Below are 14,652 nucleotides of genomic sequence, written 5' to 3' on the forward strand. Positions count from 1 at the left end.
ACGCAGTAATTAAGGGTGACTCTCCGGTGCAGTGCTGAGGGAGTGCTACACTGTTGGAAGTGCTGTCTTTCGGATGAGTCATTAAACCGAGGCTCAGTCTACCCTCTCAGGTGAATGTAAAAGATCTCCGGAAACTATTTTAGAGAAGAGCAGGAGAATTATTGCTGATGCCCTGACCAAATTTATCCCTCAATCAACTTCACAAAATCAGATTATCTGGTCATTATCACCTTGATATCTGTGGGAGTTTGCTGTTGCGTAATTGACTGCTGCGTTTCCTACATTACAACAGCGACTATACTTAACGTACTCCATTATCTGCAAAGCGCATTAGGACATCTGGTGGTGGTGAAAGGCACTTATATAAATGCAAGTCTTTTTTTTAATGTACTGTGCTGACAACTTTGGCAAATGTGGTAGGCCAGAATGGAAATTGTTAAATGGGTATCAGCTGGGAACCTGCATTTACTCATCTTGTGATGCTATGCTTTGTGTTGTTAAAATGGAGTTTAGCAAATATATTGCAGTAATGTAGACTTTTACCATTCTATTTGCAAAGAACAATATGGTTTTGAGACCACACTGTGCTGATGTACACACTTGTTCAAGGTGACAGTCAGTGAATCTTTGAACTGTAACTTGCCCTTGAGCACTGGCCATTTTAATTACTTTGCTTCTATGAGCTAATGGCCTAGTTGATTATGTGCCCGACTGATGTAAGTACCAGGATTTTTAATCTAATGTTTGTGTAAACTAATTTGATCAGTTTACATTAGAACTGCAGTACTAAAATAAAGCATCAGAAACAGATTATGTTCAGCTGATTCATATGGTTGAATAATTAACTGCAGAAGTGCTATGTGTTGAAGGTTCCCAACTGGGTGGTGCCCAGTGAGGTTATCAGGGAGTGTGAGGAGGATGAATGTCCACAAAGAAGGACCATTGATGCCTGAGGAGGTGCATTATGGGGCCAGCTCACAGCTGCTTTTGGTAAATAGTGACACTAGAAGCAGCACTGATTAGGTCCAATGTCTGAAATTGACAGAGATTCAAACATCCTGCACTGTGCTGAGATCGTCGCATTGAGCACCACCTATGATTACGTGCAGCTGAAACAGCCAAAGTGAAAGACATTTCTGTGACTTCTTCTGATTGCTGCACAGAACTAGAGATTCTTAAAGGTGGTTAGTAGAAGCATGCAATCCTGACATGATTGAAGGCAGGTCATCATTTAGAACTCCTCAATTTGTTTCCTCCAGATTTTGAAATTGCTATCTGTAAAATAGGGTTTAAAAAAAAAGTTGGCGGGGGGGATGTTGGTGGTGGTGGTGGGTACAGGGATGAATAACACATGAATCTCTGAAGAAGGGCTCAGCAAAAAGATGTTTGGGAACCTCTGACAACATAACATTGGGAATTGAACTGATTTCATTAGCTCAACTGAAGGCAGATATATCCTTGGTTAAGAATTCATCTCAAATTAACTAGTGGTTAGGAATTCATCTTATTAATTAAGTTATCTGAGTTGCTTAGTTTATTAGTTTCTCCTTTCATTGACCAAAAAACAAGCAATCTTGCATTTCTCAAAGCAGCGATACAGGTGAGTGAGGAGGCCCTTTCGATTTGATATCTGGAAGCTAACTGTTTGGAATGTCTATTCATTACATGATTATACCAGTCATCAGATAGCCATGCTAAGAGAAAGAGTATATCGCGAGAGGATCTGCACGTAGGCAGGGATCTGTGGTAAATCTCCAGAGAGATGTTGGCCAACAATACTCGAGTGATAAATTAACTATATCCTGTAATTCGGGATGCGTTATAATGTGTTCTATTCTGCTCAAAATTGCATGTTTTACTTGACTTGGAGCTTCTATCATTTTAGATTAAATTGATTTCTTATTGATATTGTGTCTAATTTGTGAAGCCTGAATCCAAATTGTATTTAAAGTTAAGACACGATGACTAAATTATCTCACATACCATTCAGATGTATGGGAGAAGAGGAAATGTAACAGCATGGAGAGAGCTGGCTGATAGGTAGCAAAAAGTTGAGGTTCATGCTTGTTGTTTGCATTAACGAAGGGTTGATGCTGATTTATCACAAGGGTCTGTGCTGTGTCCACTTTTTTGAGAGAGAGAGCGATACAATTTGGACTTGGGCCAAAGGAGTACAATATTGAAGCTTGTGTGATGGCAGAAAAATAGGAAGTTTGTTCAACTGGAAGGATGACTAAGACTTTAGTAGTAGTCAGGTGACAGATGCAATTTATTGTGGACAATTTTGATGATGCATTGAAAAAATATTTAAGACATACATTCATATAATGCCTTTCGCAACCACATGAATGGCTGTAAAGCACTTTGGGACAATGAAGTACTTTATTGAAGTGTAGTCACAGTTGTAAAGTAGGAAACGTGGCAGCCAGTTTGCACACAGCAAGCTCCCACAAACGGTGACATGGTAACCAGGTCAACTGTTTAAGATGCTGACTGGGATATATATTGGCTAGGACACTAGGGCTAACCCTCCTGCTCCTCTTCAAAATAATTCCATGGGATCTTTTGCGTCCACCTGAGAGGGCAGACGGGGCGCCGATTTAATGTCTCATCCGAAAGATGGGACCTCCAACAGTACAGCACTCACATTGTCAGTACTGCTGGATAAAACCGTAGGACATGAGCACAAAAATCAAAGCTGACACTCCAGTGTGGTACTGAGAGTGTGCTGCACTGTCGGAGGTGCCGTCTTTCCGATGAGGCATTAAATCAAGACCCCGTCTGCCGTCTCAGGTGGACGCAAAAGATCCCATGCGCTATTTTTAGGAACAACAGGAGAGTTATCCGTGGTGTCCTGGCCAATATTTATTTCTCAATCTACATCACAAAAACAGATTATTTGGTCTTCGTCATATTGGTGGTTGTGGGAGCTTGTGCGGAAATTGATTGTCACGTTTCCATCAAGGACTAAATTTCAAAAGCACTTTGGGACATCCTCTGGTCATGAAAGGCATTATATAAATGCAAGTCATTCTTTTATTTCCATTGAAGTAGAGAAAGCTCAGGGAAGATTTAATATAGGTTTGTATTGTTAGAAAGGGTTTTGAAGAAACAATATTTCTTGTGCCTGGGGAATGGGCGATGAAGGGTGCTATTTTTAAAATATCCATTGATAAAGAAAAGCGGTTAAAAGAAATTTGTTCATAGAGTTATTGGAGCATTGAATGATTTAAGGGGGTTTGGCTGAAGTTGACACTTTTCAGTTTTTGATTACTCTTGGCAAGAGTTGACATGGTAACCAGAGGACACCGATTTAAGGTAATTGCAAAAAGAACCAGAGGTGACAGGAAGGGGGGGAAAAAATCTTAGCTCTTGAAAGTGGCAGCACAAGCCGGGTAAATGCTTTCTCTGCTGTATCACTCTAGGACATGTATTCGACTGAATAGCTTCCTTCTGAGTTGTAAAGATGTGATTTTCTACATATAGACATAAAACTGCACCAAAATGGGGAGCAATTCTGGCTTTTGAAGAAAATACTTTCCTAAATATTTTTTCTTTTCTTTTACAGTCTTACTTTGTTACAGATTATGACCCAACAATTGAGGATTCCTATACCAAGCAATGTGTTATTGATGACCGAGCAGCAAGGTTGGATAGTAAGTATTCTGAAACCAGATTAGCCATGGTATATAAATCCTTTTTAGATTTTGTGGGCAGATCACGAGAAGGGCATTCTAGTGGAACGATAGAGTAATCCACTGCTGTAAAGCTTTACCTTGATTATTTGGAAACCAGAATTTTTTTTAGGCTGAACTGTAGTTCTGGTCCTTCAATTTGTTGGGAGTCTAATTGAGAATGAAAAATAGGATTGTGATTGTTTTTGAATTCGGTATCCGGTATGGTTATGCCAATTGCAGTACATGGCTATTTTCATACCATTGAGAGGAAAAATCTGTTTAATTATTACAATGTTAGTATTCACCTTTAGAATTTCAGTTGGAGAGGGTGGGTTTGAGGTATTTAAGGCTGAAGCTGCAACTAAATTTCACCAGTATATTTTTGAGTGGTTTATTTTTGGGAAAAGGCAAATTTGATGTTGATGCCAGTATTGAGATATGAACTGGATTACCCAGTCTGTAGCATGCCTTTAACTTCAGTATCTAGTTGACAAAAGAGCAGTTGGCTTTCAATTAATTTTGTTTGAATTTCTTTTGCTAACCTGATACTAGGTGAGGAAAATAGCACTCGAACATAGTTTAATCCATTAGCGTCATGCTACAAGTCATATAATTTGTGTTCTCTCACATTCTCTCTCAGACTGTTAAAAATCCTAAATAAACTGAAAAAACCATTGGACTGGTTTCAATTGACTGAGGACTTCATAGTAAAAAATTGCAGAATTGCTCTTTTAAAAAAAAAATTGCTAAACTTATCTATGAAGATGGTTGAGTAATTATAAAACTGCCTGCAAACACTTTTTTCAACATGTACCTATTGTTTTGTGTGGAGGCTGAGTGCTTATTAGAATTAGAACATTACAGCGCAGTACAGGCCCTTCGGCCCTCGATTTTGCGCCGACCTGTGAAACCATCTGACCTACACTATTTCATTTTCATCCATATGTCTATCCAATGACCACTTAAATGCCCTTAAAGTTGGCGAGTCTACTACTGTTGCAGGCAGGGCGTTCCACGCCCCTACTACTCTCTGAGTAAAGAAACTACCTCTAAAATCTGTCCTATATCTATCACCCCTCAACTTAAAGCTATGTCCTTAAAGCTTGTGATTTTTCAAGTTGACTTTTACATTTTAACGTCCTCACTGATGTGAGTAAAATTGTGACTGGTGCCAGTATCTTGAGTTAGAGGTTGAACAACTATCTTTTCACATGTGTGGTAGAAATGCAGTAACTGATCACTTCGTGTGCAAAGCAGCTGTTTGTTTTGTCTGCTATATGCTTTCTGTTGTCCAATTTTTAACTTGTGGAGTTTTCCTTTTGCCGTCTAGTTTTAGACACAGCAGGGCAAGAAGAGTTTGGAGCCATGCGAGAACAATATATGAGGACCGGGGAGGGGTTCCTGCTGGTCTTCTCTGTCACTGATAGAGGAAGGTATGTTTTTAAAAATATGACAAGAAAATTTACAGGGCTGTATTTACTGTAGAGTAGGAAGTGTCATTCGTGTTGGTCCATAAAATGGCAGTATGGTTTTAGTTGCATTATGATAAGTCAGCAGATAATTGACTTCTTGAGCTACTACCTAACGTTTAGTGTAATATTTTATATATTTTATAAGAACATGGCTGGTATTCTGTGCCAAATTAGATCTGCTTCAGATTATTACACACTGAGCAGAACATATTTGCGCTGGTACTTTGGATGATTCTTAAGAGCACAGAGTTTTTGTGAAAGTAGTGCTTTGTAAGCAGATTGCTAGAATCAGGAATTTGGTGCAAGTGGGAATTATGTGCAGAAGGGGAAGGAGGTGCTGCTTCTTTATTTTTATGTCCAGTAGTCGCTGAGTTTTTCTTTTATATCTTCAGTTAGGAGACTGTAACTTGCTATTGCTTTATCTTATGAAATTAGTGACTAATAAACTATTTAAATAAATAAATGTTGGACAGACATGACGGGCAGGTGGTGTGCCGTAACTGCAAGATATGTGTGTTTGTGGAGAATATTGTAATCCCATACAGCTATATTTGCAGTAAATATCTGCAGCTTGAGCAACTTAGGCTCAGAGTTGTTGAGCTAGAGTCTGAGCTGCAGAAATTGTAGAGCATTGGAAAGTTATCCTGGACGCTTGGTTCCAGGAGGATGTCAGACCCCAATGGCCAGGCAGTTAAGAGGTTCCAGGATGTAGTATTGGAGGAGCCTTGGCCCTTGACACTAAGCAACAGGTCCGAGGTACTTGCTGCCTGTGTGGATGAGAACAAGGACTGTGGGGTGGTTTGGAAAACTGACTCAGTATCATCAGGCAGATAGATATTGTTCTCTGCAGTCATGACTGGGAGTTCCAATGCTTGTGTTGCCTGACCTTTGCCAGGGTTGAAGATATCTAACTCCTTGTGGCAGAGTGGGAGGGTCCAGTTGTTGCAGTCCATGTAGGAACCAAGGACATAAGTAGAACTAGGAATGATCTGAGAGTTTTTCAGGAGTTGGGTTCCAAATTAAAACACAGAACCTCAAAGGTAATCTCTGGAATTGTTTCCTGAGCCATGTGCCAATTGGCATAGAATCAAGCAGATGACAGAATTAAACATGTGGCTCCAAGAATGGTGTGGGATGAAGGAGTTTTGATTCATGGGGGACTGGCACCAGTACTTGTTTAAGAGGGAGCTGTTTTGTTGGGATGGGCTTGAACCAGATTGGGATCAGTGTCCTGCCGAATCGTATAAGATTAGATTAGATTAGAGATACAGCACTGAAACAGGCCCTTCGGCCCACCGAGTCTGTGCCGAACATCAACCACACATTTATACTAATCCTACACTAATCCCATATTGCAACCAAACATCCCCACCTGTCCCTATATTTCCCTACCACCTACCTACATAAGTGACAATTTATAATGGCCAATTTACCTATCAACCTGCAAGTCTTTTTGGCTTGTGGGAGGAAACCGGAGCACCCGGAGAAAACCCACGCAGACACAGGGAGAACTTGCAAACTCCACACAGGCAGTACCTGGAATCGAACCCGGGTCCCTGGAGCTGTGAGGCTGCGGTGCTAACCACTGCGCCACTGTGCCGCCCTAACGAGGGCTTGAAACTAAAAAATGGGGGTGGGGGAATGGCGGGGTCGATTGAAGGGAAATTTAGAAATCTTAAGAGAAACGTTGAGGCAATAGACCAGTGAAGTGATTTAGGTAAAGACAAGCACAATGGGACTGGAAGAGACAGAGTGTTATGGTGATAGTGCATCCGCGAATAAGGTCCATGCTGCAAAGAATTGTGGTTTAAAAAAAAAATTGAGGTTCTTTACAAATGCTTGATGCATTTAGATAATAGGATAGACAAACTAATAGCACATGTAGAGATAAATGGGTTTGATATAATCGCTGTTACAGACATATCGTTCCAAGGTGACCAAGGTAAGGAAATAAAAATTCCAGATACACAACATTTCAAAAAGACAGGAAGAATGGAAAAGGAGGAGGAGTAGCCCTGATAAAGGATGGCATAAGGACAGTGGTAAGAAAGGATCTTGGCTCAGAAGATCAGAAAATAGAACCAGTGTCAGTGGAGATTAGGAATAACAAAGGTCAGAAAAAGCTGGTGGGAATATTTTATAGGACCCTTAACAGTTATACCATTGGACAGAATGTTAAGCAAGAATTAATTGGAGCTTCCAACAAAGGCAATGTAATTTCATGGGGATTTCAATCTTCATCTCGACTGGACAAATCAAATTGGCAAAGGTAGTCTGGAAGATGAGTTTGTAGAATGCTTTTATGATGGCTTCCAAGGGCAATACGTGGTGGAACCAACTAGGGACAAAGCTATTTTAGATCTAGTATTGTGTAGTGAGGCAGAGTTAATTAGTAATCGTATAGTAAAAGATCTTTGGGTCATGGTGGGGGGGTGGGGAAGTGATAATCCTACAATTGAATTCCAAATTAAATTTGAGAATGACCTACTCAAGTCCAAAACAACAGTGTTCACTGGATCTTTTAGTTTGCTAACTTCGCAGAACTTGGGGGACACAACCAAGTTGTCATTATTTTAAACAAAGCCTTTACTTAGATAGGAGGGGAGAGATGGCCTCGATTGGTAGGTTAAACAGAAGTATAGGTATGCTGATAAATAAACAGTGGGAAATATTTATTTAAAGAAATGATTCCAAATGTTAAAAAAAAATGTTCCATTTTCTGAGAAAAACAAAAACATGGAGAAAAATCCATCCATGGCTTCCTAGGGAAGTTGAGGATAGTATTAGATTAGAAGAAGAGGCTCATGTGTAGAATAAGCCTGAGGGTTGGGAGAGTTTGAGAAACCAGCAAAGGATGACCAAAAAATTGATAAGGGAAAAAAATGGAATGAGTGAACAAGAGTATAAAATGGAATTTAAGAACTTTTGTCAGTTTATAAAAAGGAGAAAAGTTAGGTAAAGTAAACTTTGATCCCTTAGCGGCAGAGATGGGAGAAATTATTATGGGAATGAGGAAATAGCAGACGTTGAACAAATATTTTGTGTCTGTCTCCACAGTCGAAGAGACAACTTGCATCCAGAGATAGAGGGTGACCAAATGTGATGGAGTCTGTGGTTTTGTGGGACCAGTGGGGGGAGTGTGCACGAGCTGTATGTTGAATCCTGCAAGGTGCACTGACTCTGGTTTCAAAGCTTGTTTTTTTTTTGAGACAAACCCTAACTTAAAAGTAAAACTAAAAACTTAAGGTTCCTGGGGAAGTTGGAACCAGGTAAGAGAGAGAGTCATTTGACCAGAGGCATGTGACTAGAACTATCCAAGCTCTGATTGGAAGATTGCAGAGTTCAAGGAGGCTGCATGTTTTTTGGCAGAGAAGCTACAGAGAGAAAACTGATTCTGGGAGTAGGACAAATACGAGTTATAGCAGCTGCTTTTGGTGACTTCAAAAAATACTGGTGGAAACATGCCATCAAGATTGTGAAGAACAGGGTCAAGAACATTTGAGAGGCTGTAAAACTGAAACGTTGGAGAAGACCACAACACTAACTATTGATGAGAAGGCGTTACACCTGTGTTTACATTTTTGAGGACTGAAGCTGGAAGTCTATCTGAAGTTCAGGATTTTGAAGAACTTTGTGGCTGTTAGGTGCCATCTTTGCTGAGAACTGTCCATTACATCCTTGAGATCTATCTTTGTTGCATCTGAAAATTAATGTGTAATCTGTAAACTATATATATTGGCTGTGATTTATCTGTTATTTCATGTTTAGTTTATGTTGATTTTGGTTTGATAGAGTACAAGTTATAAAAGTGAAATCTTGTCCATTTATTTTTATTGGGGCTATTTGGTAAGTTCAATTTGTTGGATCTCCACGTACATCATAACACAAAGGGCTAAAAATATGAGGAACTTAAAGTAATTAATATTGTCAAGAGTTTAAAAAAAAACTAAGGTCTGTGTGCCTTTAAGACCGAGAAAAAATGACTTTCTGTGAACACTGAATGCTGACTTGGTGTTTCAAGTGTGCAGGCTATAAAACTTGTATCAGGGCAAAACAGGAAGATTTGTGACTGTCTTGTGACTTGGTTGTTGGAAAGTTTCAGTTTTGCAGTGTGAAACAAACCGGGGATCTGGGAGAAGCTAGCAGTGAGATGACTGGGAGCTGTGTTTTGCTGATAGACCAGAGAGAAAACCTCCTTTCTCTGAAAAATAAGCCTTGCATCCCTTAGAAAGATATACTGCATTTAAGGTGTGGTTTTGACCTGTTTGAAGAGAGAAAAGACCCAGGAAAAGAGGTGTTGCTACACTCTGTGGTGGAACACTGCTTTGGAGAGAGGAAGCCTTGTGTTTCGGGTGTGGCACATTGCTGTTGCCTCCAGTCTCTGAAGAAACCCTGCCTCAAGAGTGAGTCCTGTTGCCTTTTGTGTTACTGGGAGATCCTGAAATCTCGAGCAAGTTTCTATTGTTAGACTGCTACTTTAAAATTTCAGTCGACCTGTTGCTACACCTTATGCTGAAAGATTGGTGTGACGCCTGCTGCAGAGAAATTGCCGTGAACGCCTACCCATCATGGACTGTTCATTAATCTCACTTGGACATGCTTCGAGTGGCATCTGACTATTTGACTCCGGGACACCTCGCCGATCTGAAAATATCCTACCAGAAGCTACAACCCAGTTATTTTATTCCTGAGAAACCGTTGTCATTTAAAACAGCTTTTTAAAACCGGTTAACCGTGGCTTTTGAATGTATGTGTGGGCATGAGGGTTAGCAAGAATAAGAAGTTAAAAAAATCTTTTCATACATTTGATTTATCTTACCGTTTAAAACTTGGTTTGTTAATAAATAGTTAATTTTGCTGTTTAAAGAAGCCTGGTTTGGTGTGCTTTATTCTGGGGGATAAATAGTGTTTGATTTGGTTGATTTCTGGTAGGTGGGAATCTTTACTAATATGCTGTGACCTGTGGAGTAGTGGGACTGAATTAACAGTGCGTTACTCCCACCTTGGCTGTAACTATATCAGTAGAGAAAAAGTATTAGAGAAACTTAAGCGACTAAAATGTAACAAATCCCCAGGGCCTGATGGGCTACATCCTACAGTTCTAAAAGGGGTAGCTGCAGAGATAGTTGATGCACTGGTTATAATTTTCCAAAATTCCCTAGAGTCTAGAATTGGAAGTTAGTAAATGTACCACTGCTATTTAAGAAAGGAGGGAGAGAGAAAACAGAACTATAGGCCTGACATCACTTGTCAGGGAAATGCTGGAGTCTATTGTTAAGGAATTCTTAATGCATTTAGAATATCACAGTATGATCAGACAGAATCAGCATGATTTTACAAAAGGGAAATAATGTTTGATAAATGTATTGGAGTTTTTAAGGATGTAACTATTAGGGTAGGGAAAGGGGAGATGTAGTATACTTGGATTTCCAAAGGGAATTCAGTGAGATGCCATACAAAAGGTTAATAGGTGAATTAAGGGTTCATGGAGTTGGTTATATATTAGCATGGATGGCGAATTGGTTAGTGGACAGGAAGCAGAGAGTAGGTATAAATGAGGCATTTTCAGCTCGGCAGGCTGTAACTAGTGAAGTACTGCATGATTCGGCGCTGGGGCGTCAGCTATTTACAATCTATATTAATGACTTAGATGAAGGAACCAAGAGTCATGTATCCAAGTTTACTGGTAGAAAGCTAGGTGGGAATGTCAGCTGTGAGGAGGACACAGAGGCTGCAAAGAGATATAGACAGGTTAAGTGAGTGAGCAACAAGGTGCAGATGGAGTATAATGTGGGGAAGTGTGAGGCTATTCACTTTGGTAGTAAGGATACAGAAGTAGAATATTTTTTATAAAGGTGTGAAACTTCTAAATGTTAATGTGCCGAGAGACTTAGGTGTATTCTCACAAAGAACGCAAGGTTAACATATAGAGGCAGCAAGCAATTAGGAAGGTAAATAGCATGCATATTGGCCTTGATTGAAAGGGACCTGGAGTGCAAGAATAAGGAAGTCTTGCTACAATTGTATATGGCTTTGATGAGATTACATCTGGAGTATTGTGTGCAGTTTTGGTCTCCACATATAAGGAAGGACCAATTTGCCTTGGAGATTGTACAGTGAAGTTTCACTAGATTAGTTCCTGGGATGAGAGGATTGTCCTCCGATGAGAGGCTGAGTAAATTGGGCCTAAACTCTCTGGAGTTTAGAAGAATGAGAGGTGATATTAAAACGTACCAGATTCTGAAGGTACTTGACTGGGTGGACACTCAGAGGTTGATTCCCCTGGCTGGGAAATCGGGCACATGGCAGAACAGTCTCAGCATAAGGGATTGATCATTTAGGACTGAGATGAAAAATTTCTTTACCTAGAGGGTTTTGAACCTTTGGAATTCTCTACCCCAGAGGGTTGTGGATGTACCATCATCAAATATATTCAGGGCTGGGGTAGTTAGATTTTTGATGTGTCAGGGAATCTAGGGATATTGGTAGGAAAATTCCTTCTTAAGACTTGAATGCATGTGAGAGCAGCAGGGAGAAAAAGATTCCAAACCTTGTAGGTGTGAGAACACAGCCCTGTTTCACGCCACACAGGATAGGAAAGGGGTCTGATGAGGCACACCTATGCTGAATTGTGCATTTCATATTGTCATGAAATGAGGTGATGATACTTAGTAGCTTTGGTGGACATCTGATCTTTGCTAGTAATCTGAAGAGACCACGTATGCTGACGAGGTCAAAGGCTTTGGTGTGATCTATGAAAGCAACTTAGAGGGCATCTGTTGTTCGTGGCATTTCTCCTGTAGCTGGCGAATGGAGAACCGCATGTCAATGGTGGATCTCTCTGCTCGAAAGCTGCACTGTGCTTCAGGGTAGACATGCTCAGCCAGCTTCTGGAGTCTGCTTAAAATGACTCGAGGGAAGACTTTCCCCACTATGCTGAGCCGGGAGATTCCACGGTATTATTGCAGTCACCGCGGTCACCCTTGTTCTTATGGAGGGTGATAATGGCATCGCGCATGTCCTGTGGTACTGCTCCCAACACAGGCAAAGCAGTTCATGGAGTGCTGACAGTATAGCAGGCTTGGCACTCTTGATTATTTCAGGGGTAATGCCGTCCTTTCCAGGGGCTTTTCCACTGGCTAGCGAATCAATGGCATCACCGAGTTCCGATTTTGTTGGCTGTTTGTCTGGCTCATCCATGACTGGCAGAGACTGGGTTGCATTAAGGGCGGTATCAGTGACCACATTTTTCCTGGAGTATAGTTCTAGGTAGTGCTCCACCCAGCGGTCCATTTGCTTGCGTTGGTCAGTGATCGTTTCCCCTGATTTAGACTTGGGTGGGGGGGTGCGATCTTCCTGATGGTTGGCCCAAAAGCGCTCTCAGTGCCATCATACACTGCTCTGATGTTTCCGGTGTCGGAGGCCAGCTGGCCTGCATAGGTGTTGCCAGTAGTCATTTGCACAGCGCCTGGCTGTTCTTTGTGCAGCGCTTCTGGCTACTTCTAAGTGCTATGGATGTTAACTCGCTGGGGGCTTTCTTGTCGTTCGACAGTGCAGTGCGCTTAGCGGCTATGACAGGTTCCAGCTCTTCAAAGTGAGATTGAAACCAGTCTGTATTCTGCTTCTCACATTTGCCAAAGGTGGTCATTGCTGAGTCATAGATGGTGTCTCTGATGTGGGTCCACTTCGTCTCTGCATCCCCTGCAGGAGTGTTTTGAAGGGCTTTTTCAAGTGAATTTAGAAGCCTATGCAACAGCTGTGGATAAGAAAATCTGTTAGTGTTGATGTGCGGGCGGCCCTTCTGCTCGGAGTGATGTCGCTTCTTTGGTTTGAGTCTAACTTTGCTGCACGCCAGGGAGTGGTCGGTGTCGCAGTCCGCACTGTGAAAGCTGCGTGTGATTTGGACACTGTTTATAGAGACTCGCCTTTTGACGATGAGGTCCAGCTGGTGCCAACGACGTGATCTTGGGTGTCTCCATGAAACTTGGATGGAACATTATTCATCAGCTAACAAGTGCTGTCTTAGTGTGAACTACTTATTTCCATTTTCAGATAGTTTTGCTCTTTCTCCTTGAGGCTACAAATTTCTGTTGAATATTTGGACAGTTGTATTTCTAAACCCTCACCAACGAATCCACTTGCATCAGGTGTCCTTATTTTCAAAATGGTCATAGTGTGTACAGTGAATCAGATAAGCCAAATTTTCCAGGATTGGCTGCATCCCCTGCAATGTTCCTTATCTTTGTTGCCCTCACCTGTGACCTTGCCTCATTCTGAAGCCTGGTCAAGACAATTTGATTCAAGTTAACGTTGTTAGTTGGGTTTCCCAGTTCATTGCCATCCATGATCATCTTTCATCAAGGCAGAATGACTTGACCCTAGGATTTGCTATGTTGGCAAGGTGGCTGCTGAAGGGCTGGAGTGTTTGGCCGGTTCCAGCCCAGTGGCGGTGGTGGTGGTCCAAATGCCCTACAGATCTCTCTCCAGGGGAGCCTCTTCCTCCGTGTGCTGCAGCTGCTGATGTTTCAAGTACTGAGGGGTGAATAGGGGGCTGATGATTGGTCTTCATGTCTTCATGAGCTATCAGGAATGTGCCGTGCAGGGCACAAACTGGCTGCGCAGAAGCAGCAGTCCCTTGAAGATGTGTGCATGCATGGATGCGTGGCAGTCTTAAAGGAGCTGCGCAGTGCAACAAAGGGCTGTGCACAGCGCAATGAAATTCAAGGGAATATTGGTTCTGACCACATGACATTTGAACTTCTGGCATTGGACTGTATGATGACAGATCACATGACTTACAATGTTGTTGGATTCACCTAATAAAGATTGGGACCCCAATGGTTGAGCATCTTTGTGCTTTCGTGCCAGCTGCTGTTGTGTGAGAAGTTGCAAAAAACCAGGAGGTTCCCCGGAAAGCAGAGGACAGGGGAAAAAGGGAAAACTGTTCTCTCAGTCTCTCCCACCCAATATCATGACCGCCTCCCCCATCCCCCAATCTCCATCATTGTTCTCCAGCCCCCATTCCATAGTCTCCACCCCGCCTCTCCCCACACTTGAGCCTTCCCAGCAATCTGTCGCTTTTGTGTACTCGAGATCTTTTTACCTGGAATCCATAGTGGTGGAGGAATTCCTCTATCCCTGGAATAGCGTTTGAATGCTGGGTGAGGAGATACCCATTACACAAAACATGTTTTTTATTGCTCCTGCTGCCGCCTTGCACTTATCTGTGTGCCAGGCGTTTTTAAATTTTAAATGGACTTGGTGCATTAAAAGTTGTTGGTTGCAATTTACAAGTGTCTGTGGTTTCAAGGGGCAGTTTGTATCTGTTGTAATTTGTTATTACGGACTGTCCATCTTTTGTTGGTGTCCATTTGTACAGGTTTTGTTGTAATTTCAAATAGACTGATGCCATGTTAGAGCAGACTTTCAAATTGATTTGGACTGGATTCAAACCTAAGGCCTGGAAGAATAAGTCTAGTGCGCCCACTTTCCAAATAATTGAG

General features: G+C 41.6%; 1 protein-coding gene across 3 annotated transcripts in view; it reads left to right on the plus strand.

The window, feature by feature from the left end:
- Positions 1-14,652, plus strand: part of rras2 (RAS related 2) — a 139,690-nt gene that overhangs the window by 105,986 nt on the left and 19,052 nt on the right. For all 3 annotated transcript variants that reach the window (XM_068046314.1, XM_068046316.1, XM_068046315.1), the window contains exons 2-3: positions 3,569-3,656; positions 5,008-5,110. In XM_068046314.1, coding sequence (XP_067902415.1) covers positions 3,569-3,656; positions 5,008-5,110 — 191 coding nt within the window. The remainder of the gene's footprint in view (positions 1-3,568; positions 3,657-5,007; positions 5,111-14,652) is intronic.

Source organism: Heterodontus francisci, chromosome 14, assembly GCF_036365525.1.
Source record: "Heterodontus francisci isolate sHetFra1 chromosome 14, sHetFra1.hap1, whole genome shotgun sequence".
NCBI classification, from domain to species: Eukaryota; Metazoa; Chordata; class Chondrichthyes; order Heterodontiformes; family Heterodontidae; genus Heterodontus; species Heterodontus francisci.